This window comes from Callorhinus ursinus, unplaced genomic scaffold (genome assembly GCF_003265705.2).
Source record: "Callorhinus ursinus isolate GAN/ISIS: 27379988/994484 unplaced genomic scaffold, GSC_fseal_2.0 scaffold59, whole genome shotgun sequence".
NCBI classification, from domain to species: domain Eukaryota; kingdom Metazoa; phylum Chordata; class Mammalia; order Carnivora; family Otariidae; genus Callorhinus; species Callorhinus ursinus.
The window spans coordinates 4,742,554-4,765,174 of record NW_027397121.1 but is presented as its reverse complement, the minus strand read 5'-3'; the positions used below and the strand labels follow the sequence as shown (position 1 = coordinate 4,765,174).

Below are 22,621 nucleotides of genomic sequence, written 5' to 3'. Positions count from 1 at the left end.
CTTAGAACCTAATCCCTAGAGTAAGCTGCATCTTTGTGCTACAATATTGCCTTTTCTTGGTTACAGAGGTTCTCTAACCAAGCTTAGGAGGCAGTAAAGAGTTTTTGGACTTAGTGGGAACTATTTCCTCAAATTTCAGGAAAACTGAATTGTCATGGTAAGTGGAAGACAGTCTGTCCCTACTATTTACCACTTTTTCCATTTTTTTTACAGCTTCACATTGCAAGTTTCTCATACCTGAGTTCCTTACCTCTTCTTAGTTCTTGAAGAGGGAAATGGAAGTGGGATTGTAGATTCTTCTGTGATCTAGCAGAAGACCTTACAACAAGGGTCGGTCAGCAGCCATTGTTTTAGTGAAAACCAGTGGGCAGATTATCACCTAGTTTAGAGTAACATTTGATAAAAATGATTGTTTAACCAATAAGTGTAGCCTTTTATGTCAATGTAAAAGCTGCTGGGCATACCGAATACGTAAAGGGAGTTTCTGGATTTACATTTAACCTGATTTCATTCAATATTTGAATACCCAACCTATACTAGGCACAGGACTAGTCTCTGGGGAATGTAACAGTAAATAAGATAAACATGAGCCCTGATGATAGAGTTGAGACTCCTAATGGGAGAGAAGAAAATTTTATTTTTTTTAATTTAATTTTTAATTTTAATTTTTTTAAAGATTTTATCTATTTATTTGACAGAGAGTACAAGCAGGGGGAGCGGCAGGCAGAGGGAGAAAGAAGCAGGCTCCCCACTGAGCAAGGAGCCCAATGTGGGACTTGATCCCGGGACCCCGGGATCATGACCTGAGCTGAAGGCAGATGCTTAACTGACTGAGCCACCCAGGCATCCTGAGAAGAATATTTTAAATAATCAAATAAAAGACAGTGTGGTCAGTTCCGAAAGATCCTACATGATTTGTTCCCGTGCACTCTCTGATACCATCTATATTGTTTCCACGCACTCTCTGCTTTCCAGCCACTCTGGCCTCTTTGTTCTTCCTTGAGTACAGACATCCACATTCTCAGTAGGACCTTTGCCCTGGTTCCTCACGTGGGCCTGAACACTCTCCCTGCATACCCACATAACTGGCTCCTTCATTTCTTTCAGGACCCTCCTCAAAGGTCTCGTCACCAGGAGCTCTTTCCCCCTCACTACCATAGCTGCAGTCTGCCTCCCTGTCAGTGTCTGCTCCTTGCTCCACTTTGTGCTTAGCAGATTTTACCATCCTGTGTTTGTTATTGTGTCTTTTCTCTCTCTGGCTTATACGCTCTAGTAGAGTAAGGAGTTGTTTCCTTCCTTGTTGAATCTTTAGTACTTAGAGATTTCAGATGAGGAAACTGCACTTGAGAGAGATGAACTGAACTCTATAATACCACCTACGAAATTGCACACATCCCAGGTCTTTTGGCTCTAACTCTATTTCTGATCACATTTTTCTTGATCCAGGGCTATGATTATTATTTGAAAGTCTGCCAACCCTTCTTATTGGGTAAATACTGTGATCGGTTCTGTGTCAAAACTAAAGGCTTTCCAGGGGCACCTGGGTGGCTCAGTCGTTAAGCGTCTGCCTTCGGCTCAGGTCATGATCCCAGGGTCCTGGGCTGTAAGGACTCCCTGCTCTGGGCTCCCTGCTCTGCGGGAAGCCTGCTTCTCCTCTCCCACTTGCCCTGCTTGTGTTCCTTCTCTCGCTGTGTTGTGTCTCTCTCTGTCAAATAAATAAAATCTTAAAAAAAAAAAAACAAAACTAAAGGCCTTCCAGTTGCATGTGGTGCCTGTTATTAATGAGATGAAGCATAAATGTTTGTCTAAAACAACTAAACGACCAAGTCAAATTTGTAGTGTGGAAGTAACATACAGAATATGAGAGAAGCTTAGTGGAGGAAGAAGGTAATAACTGTATCTGAAGAAACAGATAAATATGGATGAGGTGTAGAGGTTGGAATTTATTCCAGACAGTCAAAGAAATGAAGAAAACGTGAAGTGTACAGAAAAAGAGATTTGCATTGAATGGAGAATGTTAAAGGAGTAGATAGATAACCATTGATTTTTCTTTTGATTTTGGATAAAAACTGTGTAAGTAAATTCTGATTGGTTGACTTTTGTGGCAGAGAAGAATTGTTTTCCTAACTTAGCAAAAAAACATTACTTAGAAATAATGCTTTCCGAGGCGCCTGGGTGGCTCAGTCGTTAAGCGTCTGCCTTCGGCTCAGGTCATGATCCCAGGGTCCTGGGATGGAGCCCCACATTGGGTTCCCTGCTCAGCGGGAAGCCTGCTTCTCTCTCTCCCACTTACCCTGCTTGTGTTCTCTCTCTGGCTGTCTCTCTCTGTCAAATAAATAAATAAAATCTTAAAAAAAAAAAAAAAAGAAATAATGCTTTCCTCCATCACTGTGAAAGAAATACCCAGCCTCATTGTTTGGGCTTACAGACATATTTTCATTCTTTGAAAATAGGCTGAGCATCCAAGATAGGTGATATAAGAGAATCAGTGTGGGAGAAAGATGAAAGAGGTGAAGCTCCTTGTAGATGCCTACACTTGAAAACTGAATAAATTACATATCCTTTAAGAAAATATCATTGAGTTTTTGTCTGACGTGTCAATAAGATGCCCCCCTTTTCTCAAATGAGCTGATTTCAAAAGGTAAAGAAGCTTCAGGGTCTAGCTTAGGGTTTGGGTCCTTCAGTAAATCTTTCCCTCATTAACTCCTTCCTAAGTCTGGGTTGGGACCCTCTCCTGTGTGTTTGCTAGCACCTTGATGTTCCCTTTTATAGTTCTAATCATGATCTATTATGATTTTACATTTATATATGCTTTCCTCTCGTCTTTTTCATCATTGCATCCCCAGTGCTCGGCAGTTAATTTTTATTGGTGGAGTAATTGAAGAAACAACCTCGTGCTGTCTTGTTTATAACTGGTTGATGAACTAGTTTTCCTGTAGTCTGCTCAGTGCATTCTCTTTTTTTTTTTTTTAAGATTTTATTTGTTTATTTGACAGAGAGACACAGCGAGAGAGGGAACACAAGCAGGGGGAGCAGGAGAGGGAGAAGCAGGCTTCCAGTAGAGCAGGGAGCCTGATGTGGGGCTCGATCCCAGGACCCTGGGATCATGACCTGAGCCGAAGGCAGATGCTTAACGACTGAGCCACCCGGGCGCCCCAGTGCATTCTCTTTTGACTAGCTTTTTTTTTTGTTTTTATCCTGTAACGGGATATATAGGATATAAGTAGACTCAATATTCTACCATATGGAGTCTAAGGAGTCTAGTTTGGTCGATGTGGGTAAGTAGAGGGCACCTCTCAGTAATCTTTCCTTCGAATGAGGAGAATAGTTTGTTGTGAAATAAGCTGGCTAAGCTGTCTACCTGGCTGCTAAATGGTGCTTTTATTCCTTACATTAGAAGCATCTGGTCTGTTGACCAGGTAAGATCTTTGGCATGAGTATTTCAATAAGATGTGTCTTGCTTGGTCTTGCTAGTGATTCTATACGCTTTGTCCTGGCTCATTTGATTCTGTTCAGTAATAATTGAGTGCTTACTATCTATCAGACACCGTTCTAATTCCTTTAGATACTACAGGGAACAAAAAGAATTTTGTCCTCCTTGAGCATTGTACAGATAGATAATAATAAACAATGAGCATACAAAAAGTTAGATAGTATATTAGCAGGCAATAATGCTGTGGACAAAAAAGGTAGAGTAGGGAAGGGAATCAGGAGTGTGAGGGTAGAGGGTGAGATGCAGTTTTAAATAGGTGGCCAAGGATAGGCCTCATTGAGAAGGTGAATTTCGGACCAAACGTTTGAAGGAATAGAGGAATTAGACCCATGGATATCTGGGGGAAATGCATTCCAAGCAGAAGGAACAGCCAGTGCAAAAGTTTTGGGGTGGAAGACTCCATGCTGAATTGGAATTGCAGCAAGGGCCCTGTGTGCCTGCAGTGTGGAGGCCAGTGTGGAGTTGAATGAGAACAGGGGGGAGAAGTAGATGATGAGGTCAGAGAGATAAGGGGGCCAGGGTACCGGATTGTGTAAGGCTTTAGTGGCCATTGAAGGGATTTTTATTTTTATTCTAAATGAAAATGGAAGGCTTTTGAGGAGAGAAGTGACATGATCTGATTTTTATTTTTAAAGAGTTACTCCGCTGCTGTGTGCAGATAGACTGTAGCAAGTCCTAAGGATCATCTGGTGTATTTCAGAGGCTTGTGGTTACAAATTGTCAATCCCTGTGATTATTTTAAATACTTTGTTTAAGTATGGAAATGTTTTTTGCCTTTTGATAATTGCTTTATCAAATAAGGCTGACAGTAGTGAACATGCCAATCTGTAGATAGAGAAGAGCCTTTTTTTCCTACATAGGCTTTTTTTTCTGGTCGTATAATGCTTTAAAAAGAAAGGTAATAGGGGAGGACTCTAGACAATTGGGTGTTGTCCAAGAAGTGCTTAATAAATGAAGTTCTAGAATGGGCGCTGTCTAGAGTACTGAAAACCATTTATTGTAGAGTTCTGCCTTTTTGCTCGTAGATTTTACATGTGAATCACTTTGAGAAATGGTGGTTTATGCTCCTTAAGTTTGATTAAATTGAAAGGAGACCATCTTCACAAGAAAAGTGAAAAGTGAGATTTGTGTCAGGCCATGTTTTCAGCCTTTAAACTAATAAAGTCCTACTTAATTCATTTTATTTATTTATTTAATTCATTTTTATTTAAATATTTATTTATTTGAGAGAGAGGGGAGGAACAGAGGGGAGGGGGGAGAGAGAGAATCTCAAACAGACTCCCTTCTATGCCGAGCATGGGAGCATGGAGCCTGACGTGGGGCTCCATCTTACGACCCTGAGATCACGACCTAAGCCAAAACCAAGAGTCCAAGGCTTAACCAACTCTGCCACCCAGGTGCCCCTACTTAATTCATTTTTAAAGATGGATGTAGGGAAAGGAAAAGAGGGAGCCATTTCTCTCCACTGGCTGCAGCCTGTGTGCTCATAGCTCGTATTTGTCTGGAATCCACAGGCCTCCTCGGCTAAGGATTCCGTAATGCCAGATATTTTCATCCTGATGTTCTTTGCCATCATAAGCCTGGTCATTTTGTCCTACATTATCTCGCTGCTCTAGTGGCCCGCAGCTGCAGTGGAAGCCCTCAGAACAGTTCAGGGGAGAGGAAGGATGAAACTGACAGGCCGGGCATCCTGCTTGGCTTGACGCATCAGTGGATTTTTGCTTCTGGACATTATTTTGGCTCCTGGTCTTCAGTCCAACAAGCGGCTTCTTAGCAGCAGCAGCAGGAGTCCTGCTGCCCAGCAGACCTCTTCCAGAGCCTTCTGGATATGGTTAACCCCTGTCAAGCTGGGGACTTCTCAAGCTCAGAGGCAGAGGCACTCAGCTGGGACATCAGGAATTCATGGGCATGGCTGGCAGATGCTGTGTGCATTTGAGCTGTAGATAGAGAGTGTTGAGGACACAGAGCTGAAATGTAGACTCATTAAAGTTATACCATGGAAAAGAGAAAAGGTAAACAAAGAAAACATTGTTCTAGCCTTTCTTTAGGTGTAAATGCAACTGCATATTATGCTAAAATATGTTGTTTCCTTTCCCTCTCAAACATGGAGGGGCGGAGGGTCCCTTGTAAGTCCAAGAGTACATTGTCTGTCTTCATCTGTGGAGTAGTCACTTTATCACTGTCTTTACAGATTGCACAGTTTGAGCTTGTGTGCTATCCCCTTGTCTCACTCTCTAAACAAAAGGAACTTGTCATTTGAATTTTTAAGATTTATCTTTTTTTTTTTTTCCATCCATACCACTTGTGCCCCAGGTTTTCATTTAAAGAGAAAAATGGTTATATAGTCCTCATTCTTTGTGACTGGCTGAATTATAAATTATTGAAATAGGGTAGCTGTAACTCATCTTGTTATTTGGGAAAAATCTCTCTCTTACCCCAAAATAAATGTTTGTTTGTTTTTTTATATTGTCAAATGTTCCTTTTCTGGAAGGAAACCTTCAATATATTTCTTTGTCCAACTAGGGTTGAAGAAACTAGGTATTTTAGAATCCTGACTAGACTTGGTCCCCAAATCTGTGGTACCTATTCCTTCAAAAAGTCCATCATAACTGTTCTACATTTGATTTTCCCTTCTAGCTTAAAAATAAACAAGGAGGAAAAAAAAATGGGAGAACTAGGTAGCATTCCAGCTGTTCTTAAGTCAAATTTCCATTAATTTATTTGAGGTGTTATGAACACTGACAATAGTAGTTACGTCTTCACTAAAATGTAATTAAATTTGCTTTCTAGAGACAAATGCTGTAGAAATTATGTGGTCTTCCATGACTGCTCCTTTTGGAATTGACTTATTTAAAATGTGCTCATCTATATTTTCTTCTCACTGCCTTGTTCACTATTTAAAAGTTCATACCACTTCCATAAACATTCAGTAACTTCACATGATGCTTGCTTTTGTCCACTGTTGGAAGATTTATTTTTGGAAACCTTTCTGTATATGATGAGTTGGAATTGGGCAATTGGTGGTTGTGGATTGGTCTTTGGGATTCATGGAAACGACATACAGTGATTAGGTTAGTTCCTGCAAGACACTTCTGCCATGAATAATGCTTTTCAATTTACTTAATTGTAGCCTGGCAGCAATGCTTGATAGTTATTACTATTTAGACTGATTAATCTTATATACTTATATGATGTTTTGACAGTCTCACCCTCTGTCTGGAAATTTTAGTGATAAAATGGATGTGGTCTCATGGGGACAGTGGGTGGAATATTCTAATTAAAAGCATGCTCTTTCGGGACACCTGAGTGGCTCAGTAGGTTAAGCGTCTGCCTTCGACTCAGGTCATGATCCCAGCATCCTGGGATCAAGTCCCGCATCAGGCTCCTTGCTCAGCAGGAGCCTGTTTCTCCCTCTGCCTGCCGCTCCCCCTGCTTGTGTGCTTTCTCTCTCTCTGACAAATAAATTAATTAATTAAATCTTTTTAAAAAAAAAGGCAAGCAGTGATCTTTGGGCTGTGTAGGATTTAAGTCACTGGTAACCATTTTTTTTTTCATTTTATTTTTTTTAAGATTTATTCATTTAGTTGAGAGAGAGAAATAGCAAGAGAGCACGAGTTGGGGGGTGGGAAGAAAGGGAAAAGCAGGCTCCCCTCTGAGCAGGGAGCCCAACACAAGTCGACACAGCTTGATCCCAGGACCCTGGGATCATGACCTGAGCCAAAAGCAGATGCTTAACCTACTGAGCCACCCAGGCGCCCCTACTGGTAACCATTTAAACACAGTAATTATACTTGAAATTACTATGGTTGCATTGGTAATACTGCTTAACATATTTGTGAACTAGCACAGACATATTAGTTAAAATTTTTAGGTTTTATTTCAAGGCAAATTAAGATAGATTCTAAATGGAATCATCTAGAACAATGTTTTCTTTGTTTACCTTTTCTCTTTAAAATTATTTTTTAAAGTTGAGAGAATAATCCTTTTACTATCCAAAGTCATAAAAAGTAATTATTTGCAAAACACACTTATAAAATAAAAATTGGATTCTCTCTTCCTCAACCTGAGCCTTGCAATTTGTCATAATTGAAGTTATGGATATGGCAACCATTATACTAAATCTTCTGGGAGAAGTCTAAATATTAACCAGTTTCAAAATATTTCAAAATATTAACCAGTTATTGGCAACATTTTCATATTTGTCAGATTATGTGTCAGTGGGGTTGAAAACTTCGGTGACTGATTAATGGAATATTGCTAGGTTTTTGCCAGCTTTCTTCTTTCATTAAAGGTTAACTTTGATAGTAAGTATTGAGAATTACTACGGAAATTATCTGGAGATACTGCTTCCCAGATTATTGTGATACTTATAAAACTTTTTTTGAAAAGATCATTCTCTTGACTTAAATTTGAAGTCACCTGGAAGAATTTGGAGGCAATATGTGCTGTGATTAAGATCATGCATGGTCCTGAGAGCGGACAGTTTTCATTTCAACCTGATATTACGACTCTTAACCTTGAGCAGGTTACATATCCTTGTTCTGTCTCTGTTTCCTCATCAGTGAAATGGGGAAGCTAATGGGACTTAACCTTACAGAGTTGTCAGGAAGAGACCATGAGACACAGGCATTATAAACAGTGCTTGGCACAGAATAAGCACTGACTCCATCTGGTTATGTTATGTTCAACTTGGAACATCTCTTACAAGAGAACTACCTTTATGAAACATTTCAGAAAGTCTAGTTTTTTCTTTAAGTTACATTTAGAGTCTGCCCTTCCTCAAGGCAGTATAATTGTGCAAGCTTTAAAAATATGAAATGGGGCATCTGGGTGGCTCAGTTGGTTAAGCAACTGCCTTCGGCTCAGGTCATGATCCTGGAGTCCCGGGATCGAGTCCCACATCGGGCTCCCTGCTCAGCGGGGGGTCTGCTTCTCCCTCTGACGCTCTTCCCTCTCGTGCTCTCTGGCTCTCATTCTCTCTCTCTCAAATAAATAAATAAAATCTTTTAAAAATAAAAATAAAAATATGAAATGCTAAAATCTTAATTTTACATCTAAGCTAAGTTCTGTTGATCTTTGTGAAATTGGGAACTGACTGTATCATCCCAACAGGGAAATTATGAAACAGAAAAAAAATTCAATTCCTCTTTGAGGAAAGAAAGTAATAACAAAGTGTGTGTGTGTGTGTCTGTGTGAAGAGAGGTCATACACGTATTTATTTATATAATACATTAATAGTAGATTTAAATTTACTAGCCTGGTTTCTTTCCCTCCAAATTTATAAAAAATAAAAATAGAAATGAAATGAAATCAGCATTCTTCATAGCTCAGTTGGTATACATAATTTTTCAGCCTCAGAAATGAGTAGTGATTCTTAGTAGATAAAACCTAACCTGCTTTTTAAAAATTCAGCCTTTTTAGTACTGATCTGGTTTTTATGTTCCCATAGCTGTGTATGTAATACAGTAATGAGTGGGTAACGTATTGCATTTAGAATGTCTATGGTGAACCTGTTGGACTTGAATGTAATTGTTCCCTAATCTGACCACATAAGATTAATAACCAGCACCACACCTGTGAGGAGAGGTTCTGGAATGCCCCATCTTGCTTATAGATCATGTTCCTTCTTCCTTTAAAGTAAATGCGGGAATATTGTCAGTGAACAATATCCTTTTGCCAGTGAATCCTGGAAAAGAATTATAACTTGAAAATTTAAAAATACTATTTTAGAATCTACAACTTTGTTTATGAGGTGAAAATAGAATGATAGATTTAAAAATCCAAGATACTTTATTACACCAGTGCATTTAGTAGCACTGTATATTTCTCATGCAGAAACACTTTTTAAAAAACTGATACTAACACATACTTCATTCTGATTTTCATCTTTGCGCTTTTCTCTTTAGATAACTAACATCAAGTAGGAACGAGTATAGAAATTTTTAGAAAAATAGATGGTAGGTCGTAAAGTTAGAATAGGGGTGTTAAAAATGAGCTCCCCATGAGTAGTTACTAAGTTTTTAGCGATCACCGTGGTACTTACTGGGTGGCTATTTTATTTTATTTTATTCATCACGATAACTATACTCTTTAATCCCCGTCACCTATTTCACCCATCGCTCCACCCACATCTTGTCTGGTTTGTATAGTTCAGTTTGTTCTCTATGGTTAAGAGTCTGTTTGTTGGGGCGTCTGGGTGGCTCAGTTGGTTAAGCGACTGCCTTCGGCTCAGGTCATGATCCTGGAGTTCTGGGATCGAGTCCCACATCGGGCTCCCTGCTCAGCGGGGAGTCTGCTTCTCCTTCCGACCCTCTTCCCTCTCGTGCTCTCTATCTCTCATTCTCTCAAATAAATAAAATCTTTAAAAAAAAAAAAAAGAGTCTGTTTGTTGGTTTGTCTCTCGTTCTTCCCCCCCCTTTGTTCATTTGTTTATGTTCTGCATATGAGTGAGATCAAATATATTTGTCTTTGACTGACTTATTTCGCTTAGCATTGTACTCTAGCTCCATCCATGTGGTTGCAAATGGCAAGATTTCTTTCTTTTTAATGGCTGAGTAATATTTCATTGTGTATGTGTGTGTGTGTATACACTACATCTTCATCCATTCATCTATCAATGGATACTTGGGCTGCTTCCATAGTTTGGCTATTGTAAATAGTGCTGCAATGAACATAGAGGTGCATGTATCCCTTTGAATTAGTGTTTTTGTATTTTGGGGTAAATACCCAATAGTGTGATTACTGGATTGTAGAGTAGTTCTATTTTTAATTTTTTGAGGAACCGCCATACCATTTCCACAGCAGCTGCACCATTTTGCATTCCCACCAACAGTGTCAGAGAGTTCCTTTTTCTCCACATCCTTGCCAACATTGGTTGTTTCTTGTGTTTTTAATTGTAGCCATTCTGACAGGTGTGAGGTGATAGCTCATTGTAGTTTTGATTTGCATTTCTCTGATGAATGATGTTGAGCATCTTTTCATGTGTCTGTTGGCCATCTGTATGTCTTGTTTGGAGAAATGTCCATGTCTTCTGCCCATTTCTTAATTACTTGTTTTTTGGGTATTGAGTTGTATCAGTTTATATATTTTGGATACTAACCCTTTATCAGATTTGCAAATATCTTCTATTCGGTAAGTTACAAGTTAGGAGTGGCCTTTTCTTAAAAACTTTTAGAAGTCTTATGAAGATAAGAGCTTTTATAGGAGTTCTGGATTATTAACTCTCCATTAATTTCTAGGTATCTGGTCACCCATCTCATGGGAGCAGATCTGAACAACATCGTGAAATGTCAGAAGCTTACAGATGACCATGTTCAGTTCCTCATCTACCAGATTCTCCGAGGTCTCAAGGTATATTCTTCCTTCTCCATTCCAAGGCTTAAGAAAAGGAAGGAAAAAAAACCAACAAACCTTTCCTATGGAAAATTTCAAACACTCACAAAATCACAAGTACAATCATAATGTAATGAACCCCTATGTTTACTCAGTGACCACAGTTACGAACATATGGCCAATCTTGTCTTTTGTATTTCTCAATCCCTGGATTATTTTAAGGCAAGTCCAGGCATAATGTCATTCCACCCATAGATATTTCAGTATGTATGTCTAAGAGCTCAGGATGTCATTCTTACATCTAAAGAGTAGTAATAATTTCTTGAGATAATCTAATACCTGGTCAGTGTCATATTGAAACTTTAAAAACCTCCTCAAGGAGCCCAATTTATTTGTGGGAGGGGCAGGTAAGTAATGTTTTAAAATTAAGCCACCTTTGACATTTAGCAGCTTTGAGTCCTCATTGAGCTCCACAGCACCCACCATAAAATGGGTTGAAAGCTCTGTTTAACTCATACCTCAACTCTATGAGTAGAGTTGATGGTATAGAAATCATGGTTATGATAAATGTACAGATTACTATTAATTACTTGTTCTCATTTCTAATCCCATTATTTAATACTAGCAGTTCTTACTGGTTCATGAAAATATATTTAACTGTGTCATATGACTGTAAGAGGTTGGAGATAACTTTTTGATTAATTGACCATTTTTTCTTTCACAGTATATACATTCAGCTGACATAATTCACAGGGTAATGTATTGTGATTTTGATTAAATTATTTGTGGAGGAGGGGGGTACTGAAGTGGAGAGGACTGGCATTCAGCCAAGATCCTAATCTGAACTTACTTTAGCCGTGGAACTGTATTGATTGATTGTAACTTTGCTCTAGGTTTAAACTGATTAAAGAAAGAAGATGTATAGTTTTTAGTTATTTAAGGCTAATTAGGACTAGCTAGTGACTATAGATGAAGATCATTGGTAGCTGGATAAAGTCTTACCTTTATGTTTGGATCTTCATCATTACCTGTAGGGAGAAAACCTACCATGTATCCCAAAGTTGATCCTGTCCCTCTCTGTACTTTTGCTTCCTAGGACCTAAAACCTAGTAATCTAGCAGTGAATGAAGACTGTGAGCTGAAGGTGAGATGAACAGACACTGGTTATTGTTTGTTTCAACGTGTAATTATGTGTTTGACTAACCAGGCCGACTGTATCCGAAAATTCATATTGCCCTTAGGAATAGCAGATTTTGAAATTTGAACCGCCCCTCCGCTACCCCTAATCCTGGCTTCAGACAACCACTAATCTGCTTGCTGACAATATAGATTTATTTTTTCTAGAATTTCATATAAATGGAATCATACAGTCTCTTTGTGTGTATGTGTCTAACTTATGCTTCGTATAATATATTTGAAATCTGTGTTTTATCAGTAGTTCATTCCTTTTTATTGCTGAGTAGTATTCATTTAATGAATATGCCAGAATTTGTTTATCCATCTCCCCTTGATAGACATTTGCTTCAATTCTAGTTTGGGGCTGTGTATAGCTGCTATGAATATTCATATTCAAGCCTTTGCGTTGGATGTATGTTTCCATTGCTCTTGAGTAAATCCCCAGGAGTAGCATTTTTTGTTTAGCTTTTTGTAATTTTATTTTTTAAAGTTCTTGCTATGTTTATCATGTGTTCTAAGCATGGACTAGGAAGTATGTTTATGAAAGTCCTATATTGTTCTTCCTTTTTCTAAGGCACTAGAGTTTTTTTCCTCTCCTGCTTTATTAGTCTTAGGAGGAGCTTAACTGTCCAGTGCCTGATTTCTCTTCTCTCCCTTAGATCTTGGATTTTGGACTGGCCCGACATACAGATGATGAAATGACAGGCTATGTGGCCACCAGGTGGTACCGGGCTCCTGAGATCATGCTGAACTGGATGCATTACAACCAGACAGGTATTACTTTTATTGGTTATTTGGCACCTTATTAGTCACCATATTGGGTGTATTTGGGATTCTCAGAAGTGGAGATGGTTGGAGTGGGAGGAAACATCTCCCCCCCCACCCAAGGATCCTTTTAAAGTCGACAGGAAATATTTCAGTTGCTCAGATAGAGAAAGTGGGATTTTTATACACAGCTTTCAGACTTTGTGATTTAGTAGTTGGGTTTTTATTTATTTAGATTTCCAACATATTCTGTGAGTACTTCTACCTGAAGACAGTGGGTTCATAATTTTAACCTCTCAACATTACTTTGGAGAATCTACCATTTCTGCCAGTAAGAATCTCTACCCCTTTGTGAACAGCTTGTTTCTCTTGCCTTAACTGTGTTTTGATGTCCCACCTATGTAGCCCTTTACCGGGGTCTTAATAAGGTTCTGTAAAGAAGAGTATGAACCTCGAATGTATTATATATTAGTTTGAGTATTTCACCTCTAGTTATAGTTTCATTTGTGGTCAAGTATGATGACAGTGACATCATATGCCCTTTTCTCTTTAATTTTGCCAGTTGATATTTGGTCAGTGGGATGCATAATGGCCGAGCTGTTGACTGGAAGAACGTTGTTTCCTGGTACAGACCGTATCCTTTAAAAAGTTTTGGATTCTTGTTTCTTATCTGTATTTCAGTGTCCATGGAAGTATATTGCTTTTACCTATCTCTAGGGAAGGCTCTCAGTTACTTGCTTAAATAGTTCAGATATGTGTTATGAGGTCTGCCCTCTGACTGAATATCTTGCCTTGTCAAGAAAGAGCCTTCAATTTACTTGTGTGAGTTGGAAACATTCCTCATAAGCTGGAGAACTCTTTACATCTCTCACATATCATCTTTTTACAGTGAGTCCCTTATTATATTAATCTTCTCACAGCAGTTCTGCAACCTGAGTGTATTTCTGAGAAGCTCCAGATCTCAATGACTGGTTTAGTCTGCTTGTACAACACTTAATGAGCACAAGGTACCATTTACAAATCAGGGGTATCTTTAGCTTTTGTGTTTGGTTTACATGTTAAAAAGATTATATTTGGTCCCTATAATGATGTACCTGTTGACTATCTTTATATTTGTTGTTTAACAACAAATAATAAAAACAAGAAGTGATAAGGTCATCCTGACGTGTGCTTTTTTTTTTTTTTTTTTTTTTTTTGCAGCACAATTTTGTTTTTAGCCTAGAGTGTAGCCAAACCTGAATTTACTTCCAGATTTATTATCTAGTTTATAGTTTATCATGGCCCTTTTATTTTAGGTCCTTTCTTGTCTGCTGCATGCCCATTTCATGGTTTAGAAATAATATCAGCAAAATGTGGTTTGTTGGAACCCCCCTTACTTGGGGAAAATGTTCAGGTGAGAAAGAATGTTGACTTACGTGTCTAGAATTAGGTTTGAAGATTTTTGTATAATTCATCTGACTATCCTGGGAGTGGGTTTGGTTGAGCTTTAAAGATGGTGCAGTTACGCTATGAATGTGTTCTATCGTGCTTAGAGACCTAAAAGCTATTTCAGCCCCTCACCTAAGCAAACTCATGGAGTTTATAAACCCCCAACATCAGTTTACTTGCTTACAGTTCGGGACATACTTCTGTGGTGACCATGATGTTCATGTTATCTATCCACAGGTTCTAACTATCTTCTGCCAGAGGAAATGTACTTTCCTAATGAACTGAAAAACTTCTGCCCCTCAGGCAAAGCTGTTTATTTCCCTCTGAATATTTCTGCATTGATACAGAGCTCTGCCTCCGTATACTTACTGCTCCTCATGCCCAGATTCTTAGTTTAAATACCTAGTGTTTCTCCTTTGTCCTTTGCTTCATTCACCTTATGTCTACTTCTTAGAAATATGGTATATACATTACAGTCCAGACTAAGAGAATTAGGGAAAATTTGTAATGCCCCCTTTCCTCAGGTACATATCTCAGAGTCCCAGCCTTTAGCCTGTCTTCCCGAGCATACTACTCTGCTGCATTGCTCTGGTCCCCTCTTCCCTCATCTCCTTTATTATCTCTGTTTCCGTCTGTTTCCAGTCAGCTGCAGACACTTTTGCCTACATAGATAACCAGAGTGGTGGAGACAGAGAGCTAGCAGGGTGTACTAGTCGAGAGCACAGACTCTGGAATCAGACTTCCTGGGTGTAGATCCTACCTCGTTTACTCCCCAGCTCTGTGACTTTGAGCACATTTTCTAACCTGTATCTCCTGGTTTCCTTAACCATAAAATGTTAATGGTATATACCTCGCAAGGTGGCTGTGAGAATTCAGTGAGTTAGTATCTGGAACGTTCTTGGAGCCTGCCAGGAAATGTTAGCCATCATCTTCATTAGTGACTTTTGGGAAACAATTTTTCCCTTTCCTTTCGCACCCTGTTGTCTACCTATGAATCATTAAAGGTTAATTTTTGTTTGTTTGTTTTATTTAAATTTTGTGACGAGTAGTAAAGGATGGATCCCCTTGGCAGGCTACTGGTAAAAAGGTTTCAAAGCACTTGTGCCCTATGGTTTTATCTCAGACAGCTGCCTACTCCCTGATGTCTTGACTCTTTTAGAATGCTAACTTCATGCTGCCTGGGTGGCTCAGTTGGTTAAGCATCTGAGTCTTGATTTCAGCTCAGGTCATGATCTCAGGTTGTGAGATCAAGCCCTGCATCGGGCTCTGTGCTGGGTGTGGAGCCTGTTTGAGATTCTGTCTTTCCCTCTCCCTCTGCCCACCGTCCCCCATCTCCCCGATCTTGCACACACACACACACACACACACACACACACACTCTCTCTCGAAAAAAAATAATAATAAAAAAATAAAAGAATGCTAACTTTCAACCTGGAAGAAGTCTTCCCTTGTTATGCATACTTTTTTTTCCTTCTATGAGCTTTAGAGGAAACCTAGCATTTAGACCTTTTCCCATGGGCTTTTTTTTTATGCACGTAAATTCATTTCAAAATTCTTATTTTAGTAATACACCATTTCTTTTCACTTGGCTCTTTTTGAGACAGATATTCTCCTGAGATCATAAAAATCAAATTCAGAGGATTTGTATTTGTAATATATGTAACCCCCATCTTGTCAGTTGCCATCTGTTTGGATATAGCTTTGGTGGCCTGACAAGGAAAGAGGAAAGTGTTTTCTATTATTTTTTTTTTCTTGCCTGAAGTGTGCAATTGCTTATAGTCTAGCAATAGTGGTTCTTAACTCTCATTTTTCATCAGAATACTTTAGGGAGCTTTTAAAAACTCCAAATGTCTGGGCACCACCCCAGAGACCCAACTTCAGTTGGTGTGGGGTCAAAGCACAGGCTTTGGCATATTTTTTAAGTCCCCAGTTGATTCTAGTGTGTAGCAGGTGCTAAGCACAACTAGAATTTAACCCAGCTGACTTTTACTTTTAACCTTTTAGGCTGATCCTAAAAAAATTACCTAGTTAGGCAGTCTTTCCTCATTTTTTTTTTTAAAGATACCAATGAGATCAGAAAATTAAGAATTTAGACTTATCTACTTGGGGGCCTGGAAGGATGTTAGAAAACCTCTAATTGAACTCCCTGTTTTTAATAGATGTGAGGAAACCAAGACCCAGAAAAGATAGATCCAAAACTGTTATATATGACTCAGGTCACAGTTTCTTTCCATCATTTTGTTACCTATTCCCCTGATTTCTAGAACTTCTCTTAAAACCTTTGGAGAATGTGCTGGCCCCACCATTCTTCCTTTGCCCAGAAAAGCATGCAGCTACTGCTTATTTATGATTTTTAAATGCAGCTGAATGCCGAGGCAACCTCTAGAGCATGCTCTTTATTTGAGTGCAGTTTTCTCCCTGTTTTCCTCATTTATTAATCAACTTCCATTTAGAACTGGTGGCTTTAGCTTCTAGATAAGTGCTATCTAATAGAATTTTCTGTGGTTTTGCAAATATTTGTGCTGCACACTATGGTGGTTGGTAGCCACCAGCCACATGTGGCTATTGAGCACTTAAAATGTGGCTAGTGAAACTTAGGGAACTGCTTAAAAATATCTCTGGTAAAATGTATTAACATAAAATTTGCCATTTTAACTTTTTCTTATTGTGGTAAAATATACCTAACACAAAATTTACCATTTTAACCATTTTTAAATATACAGTCCAGGGGCACTAATTATATTCACAAAGTTGTGCAGCCATCACCACTATCTTATTTCCAAAACATTTTCATCACCTCATACCGAAACTCAGTACCCATTGAATAATAACTCCCCCATTCTTCTTTCCCATAGCCTCTAGTTTCCTCTCTTCTATTTCCTGAATTTGCTTATTCTAGATATTTCTTATAAGTGGAATCACACAATATTTGTTCTTTTGTTTCTTGGTTATTTCCCTTAGCCATGTTTTCAAGGTTCATCTGCGTTGTAGCATGTTATCAGAACCTCATTCCTTTTTATGGCTGAATACTATTCCATTGTGTGTATATGCCCCATTTTGTTTATGTACTCATCTGTTCATTGACACTTGGGTTATTTTCACCTTTGGCAATTATGATTAGTGCTACAATGAACATTGACATACAGTTATTTGAGTCTCTGCTTTCAATTCTTTGCGGTATATATCTAGGAGTGGAATTGTTGGGTCATGTGGTAATTCTGTGTTTAGCTTTTTGGTGAGCCACCAAACTATTTTCCACAGCAGTTGCACCATTTTTGCCCACCAATGATGTATGAGCAATTTCTCCACATCTTCACCAACACTTGTTCCTTCCTCCTCCTCCTCCCCCCTTTTTTTAATTGTAGCCATCATTGCAGGTACAAAGTGGTACCTCTTCATAATTTTAATTTGTATTTCCCTAATGACCAATAATGTTGAGCATCTGTCCCTGTGTTTATTGTCCATTTGTATATCTTCTGTGGAGGAATATCTGCTCAAGTCCATTACCCATCTTTTAATTGGGTGGTCTTTTTATTGTTGAGTTTAGTTCTTTATATATTCTGGATATTAAACCTTCATTAGATACATGATTTGCAAATATTTTCTCCCCTTCTCTGGGCTGTCTGTTCACTTTCTTGATAATGTCCTTTGATATACTAAGGTTTTGATTTTTTGAAGTTCCAATTTATTTTTTCTTTTGTTGCTCATGTCATAACTAAGAATATATTACCAAATTCAAAGTTGTGAAGATTTACTATGTTTTCTACTAAGAATTGTATGCGTTTCTCTTATATTTAGGTCTTTGATCCATTTCGAGTTAAGTTTTGTATATGATGTAAGGTTAGAGTTCCAGCTTTATTCTTTTGCATGTGGAAATCCAGTGGTCTCAGCACAATTTGTTGAAGAGACTATCCCCCACTGAATGGGCCTGGCACTTCTGTCAAAAGCTAACTCTATTCCATTTGTCTATATATCTGTCCTTACAGCATTTCCACATTATTTTGATTCCTGAAACTTTATATGGTAAGTTTTGAATTCAGGAAGTGTGAATTCTTCAATTTTGTTCTCATTGTCAAGTGTTTTTGTTTTGGTTCTTCAGGGTCTTTTGTAATCCTATGTGAATTTGAGAATGGACTTTTCCATTTCTGCAGAAAAGGCTATTGGACTTTTGCTAGAGATCGTGTTGAATTTTTAGGTCACTTTGGGTATTATTGACATCTTAACAATATAAAGTCTTCCTTTCCATGAACACCAGATGTCTTCCCATTTATTAGTTCTTAATTTCTTTCAGCAATGTTTTATAATTTTCACTGGACAAATCTTTCACCTTCGTGGTTAAATGTATTCCTGAGTATTTTATTCTTTTAGAATAAAAGATTGTAAATGAAATTGCTTTCTTTTTTCCTTTTGTTTTTTTATTTTTTATGCTTTTTTTTTTTAAAGATTTTATTTATTTGCGAGAAAGAGAAAGAGAGCACAAGCGGGGGGGGGGGGAAGGGGGGGGGGGAGAAACAGACTCCCTGCGAAGCAGGGAGCCCGATGTGGGACTCAATCTCAGGACCCTGGGATCATGACCTGAGCTGAAGGCAGTCGCCTAACCGACTGAGCCACCCAGGCGCCCCTGAAATTGCTTTCTTAATTTCTTTTTTTTTTTTTAAGATTTTATTTATTCATTTGAGACACAGATACAGAGAGAGAGAGAGAGATAGCATGAGCAGGGGGAGAGGGAGAAGCAGGCTCCTCGAGAAGCAGGCTCCTCGCTGAGCAGGGAGCCCAATGTGGGGCTCCATCCCAGGACCCTGGGATCATGACCTGAGCCGAAGGCAGACGCTCAACCATCTGAGCCACCCAGGCGCCCCTCTTAATTTCCTTTTCAGGTTGTTTATTGTTGGTGTGTAGAAACACAGCTGATTTTTGTTGATTTTGTGCACTGCATCTTTACTCAAATTGTTTATTAGCTCTAGTAGGTTTCTTGTAGATTCTCTGGTATTTTCTATACATAGGATTGGGTCATCTGCAAATAGAGATGGTTTTCCTTCTCCCTTTCCAGTTGTTCTGGCTGGAACTTCCAGTACAGTGTTGAATAGCAGTGATGAAGTGGGCATCCTTGTTCTCTTCTTATCTTAGAGGGAAAGTTTTCAGTTTGTCTCCACTGTCCATGATTTTAGCTGTGTATTTTTCATAAATGCTCTTTATTTGGTCAAGGAAGTATCGTGTCAGAGAAGTTCCTTTGTATTCATGGTTTTATGAGTGTTTTTAATCTGAATTTCAAATTTTATTAGATTTCATTTAGATGACATTTAAATGTAATTAATCACATGTAATTGGTATTACATTGGACAGTGCAGTTTTAGATCTCTGTTAAGTTTTGTTTCTATTCTACCTTTTTTCACTTTTTTTGTGATTAGTCTCCTCCTTGAGAGGTTCTTTTAGTACTGGTTGTTAATAATCCTTAGAGTTCCCCTAAAGGGAAGAAATACTAATTCTTGTCTCAAAGCTAATTATATATTGTTAGTTTAGAAACTATTTTCATTTATGACTGTGTAGAACCCTTCTTCCATCTAGCTCAAAATAGTATTATTAATGTAAAGAATGAAGCCCTGCCTTATAAGCCCAGTTGACTAGGTATAGCAAGTGGACACGGCTAGCAGAACTTCATATTTAGAAGAGTGAGGATAAAGAATGTCTCTTCGAGTCTAGCACTAACTTATTTCTTATTTATTAATAAATGGTAAGACATCTGGTGTTCATGGATAGGAAGACTTTATATTGTTAAGATGTCAGTAATACCCAAAGTGACCTAAAAATTCAACACAATCTCTAGCAAAATTCCAATAGCCTTTTCTGCAGAAATGGAAAAGTCCATTCTCAGATTCATATGGGATTACAAAATCGGGTCTAGTGCTAACTTATTTCAAAGCTGGAAACTGATTTTGAGAAGTGTGACCAGTTAGAAAATAGTTTTACTAACACTTAATAGTCCATAGCCTAAAGGAGGAGAGAAAATGAGTTTCACAGCTCTGTTACCCACCAGATACTGTTTTCTCTTCCAGAGATCACAGCATTTCCTTGCTGTGGTTTTCCTCTCCTAGGTAATCACATGAATTTCCTAAATGTGTAAAACTTTTGTTCCTTCTTTCATTTTAATAGAAGTGGTACTCTTTAAGATATTAACTAGAGGATAATGGAGCTGATGGGTTATAATCCACTTGCCATTAGCTGCTGCCTTACTCCATATGAATTTCCTTAGTGTATTAAATTTGCTTCTTAATTCTGCTTTATTCATTTCTTCTTTTGATTTTTGCAAACATTTTATGAAATACTTACAAAAAGACAATAATATAATGAACACTGGTGTTCATAGCTCCCAGATCATGAGATAAAACATGCCAATAGAGCTAAAAACTTCTGGTGTACCCCTTCCTGTCACATCTACCCCTTACTTGCAGTCACTGGTTTCAAATATTCTCTCATTTTATTTTTCTTAATTAAAGAAATTTTTTGAAAGTAAGCTCTACTCACAGCATGGGGCTTAAACTCACAATCCTGAGATCAAGAGTTGCAGTGCGGCACCAGCTAAGGGAGGCAGTGAGGCACCCTTGTTCTCTCTCATTTTAGAATTAATTAATTAATTAATCAATTTTAGTGGGGGAGGGGCAGAGGGAGAGAGAGAATCTCAAGCAGACTCCCGCTGAGCACAGAGCCTGATGCAGGGCTTGATTTCAAGACCCGGAGATCATGACCTGAGCTGAAAGCAAGAGTCAGCGCTCAACCAGCTGAGCCACCCAGGCGCCCCTGTTCTCTCTCATTTTAAAAAAAACAGTTTTACTTTAGACACTAAAAGCAAGTGTCCTGATAAATGTTGAAGAAGAAAAATATTTCAATAGGTTATTTGCCTTTTCTTCTCCCAACTTGAAAATACAGAATTTTTTCCCAGAAAAGATTGCAATTTTCATGTGTCCACAAACCTAGAGTACCTTAAGAATTTTTGTGTGTTGACAGTGAAAATGACTGTTGTGACAGCCAAGAAGAGAAGAAAGTAGACTAAGTCTTCTAGTCCATCCTGTCTCCAGGAGGATCTCCTACCTCCACACTTTGATGTTCTGGCTTTGTCTGTATGGGTTTTGTCTCATTGAAAACTGCGGCTCACTTGCAGCAGTAGCTGCAGGGAGGTCCTGCCCCACTGGTCCTCTTCCTCATCTTCAACTCTCTGGCCTGTGGACACTTTCTTGGAGTTGCCTAGAACACTTAGAAGTGAAGAGAATATTCCTCTCTTACTTTCCCTGTAATTACCCTAGTACCCTTAGGTTGATTTCCTTAACTGTTTGTTCTCCCTTTTACTTTTGTTACAGAGAACCTAAAGAGTAATCTTAGGCCTCGGTGGTTGTTTTAGAAAGGACCAGGAGATCTAGGATTTAAATTTTGACAGTTGATTGTGACTATTAAAACACGTTTTTACCTAATAGTAAAATTTCTTCTATCTAGGAAAAAGGTGTTAAACCAATTATGAAGGATGACTTATGGAAATAAATAATTGTCATAATGTGGTAAATTTTGCTTTGCTCTGCTTATGTAGCTACTTGAAGCTCCTTCTGGCCTTAACTGCCTGGACAAATTGTAGTGACCTTACAGTAGCTGGTACTATTGGAAGACTGACCTTTATTTCAGTGGATTTGCCAGCTCTTGGAGAACCTATGGTGATTTCTTCCGAAGTCTGCATGCTTTGACGTCCTTCATGCAAGTGCTTTTAGCTACTAAGTAGATTTTTATTTTGCGTTGTGTGTTTACTAATCTAAGTATTGGCTATCATGCTGTAGCAGTTCTTTTTGTCCATAGCCCTTACACACTCATGGCACTGTATTTGTACACTCTCTATGATGTAAACACCTCAGATGGAGTGTTCAGAAACTTTCTTAGGCCTGATATTAAATGAAACAACTTTTCGTAACTTTTTTGTATTTAGACTTTCCATAGAGTTATGGTCATTATAGGTTTTTGAGGGCAAGGCAGAGCTGAGTTAAAAAGCATATTACAGCAAGTCTTTTCAGGCCAACCAGTATTTATTGAACTACTCTGTGGACGGTGCTAGAGATAAAATAGCAGCTGTCCCTAAAAACAGAATGATCATACTCAGTGGAAAGTGAGTTATAGGAGTTACTGGGACAAATGTCTACTCTCTAATTATAAAATAAGAGTGATAAAAATGCTATCATAGAGGTATAAATAAGTTATTGAGAAGAAGTAGAGATTATTTTGAACCTAAGATATCCAGAAAGACTTCATGGCAGAGTCCAAGTTTGAGTAGAACTTTGAAAAATAAATAAGAAAAGGCTTCATAGGAGCAGGGAATGGAGGTTATTTCTGTTTATGACTTGGATAAATAAGAAGCTGGAAACTGAGCAGTGTCTAGAATATTTGGGGTGCATT

The 22,621-nt window shown here is 38.4% G+C and overlaps 1 protein-coding gene across 2 annotated transcripts in view; it reads left to right on the top strand.

The window, feature by feature from the left end:
- MAPK14 (mitogen-activated protein kinase 14) overlaps positions 1 to 22,621 on the top strand; it is a 73,074-nt gene that overhangs the window by 34,691 nt on the left and 15,762 nt on the right. For both annotated transcript variants that reach the window (XM_025862362.2, XM_025862361.2), the window contains exons 4-8: positions 10,732 to 10,843; positions 11,550 to 11,579; positions 11,922 to 11,969; positions 12,661 to 12,775; positions 13,329 to 13,400. In XM_025862362.2, the coding sequence (XP_025718147.1) occupies positions 10,732 to 10,843; positions 11,550 to 11,579; positions 11,922 to 11,969; positions 12,661 to 12,775; positions 13,329 to 13,400 (377 nt within the window). The remainder of the gene's footprint in view (positions 1 to 10,731; positions 10,844 to 11,549; positions 11,580 to 11,921; positions 11,970 to 12,660; positions 12,776 to 13,328; positions 13,401 to 22,621) is intronic.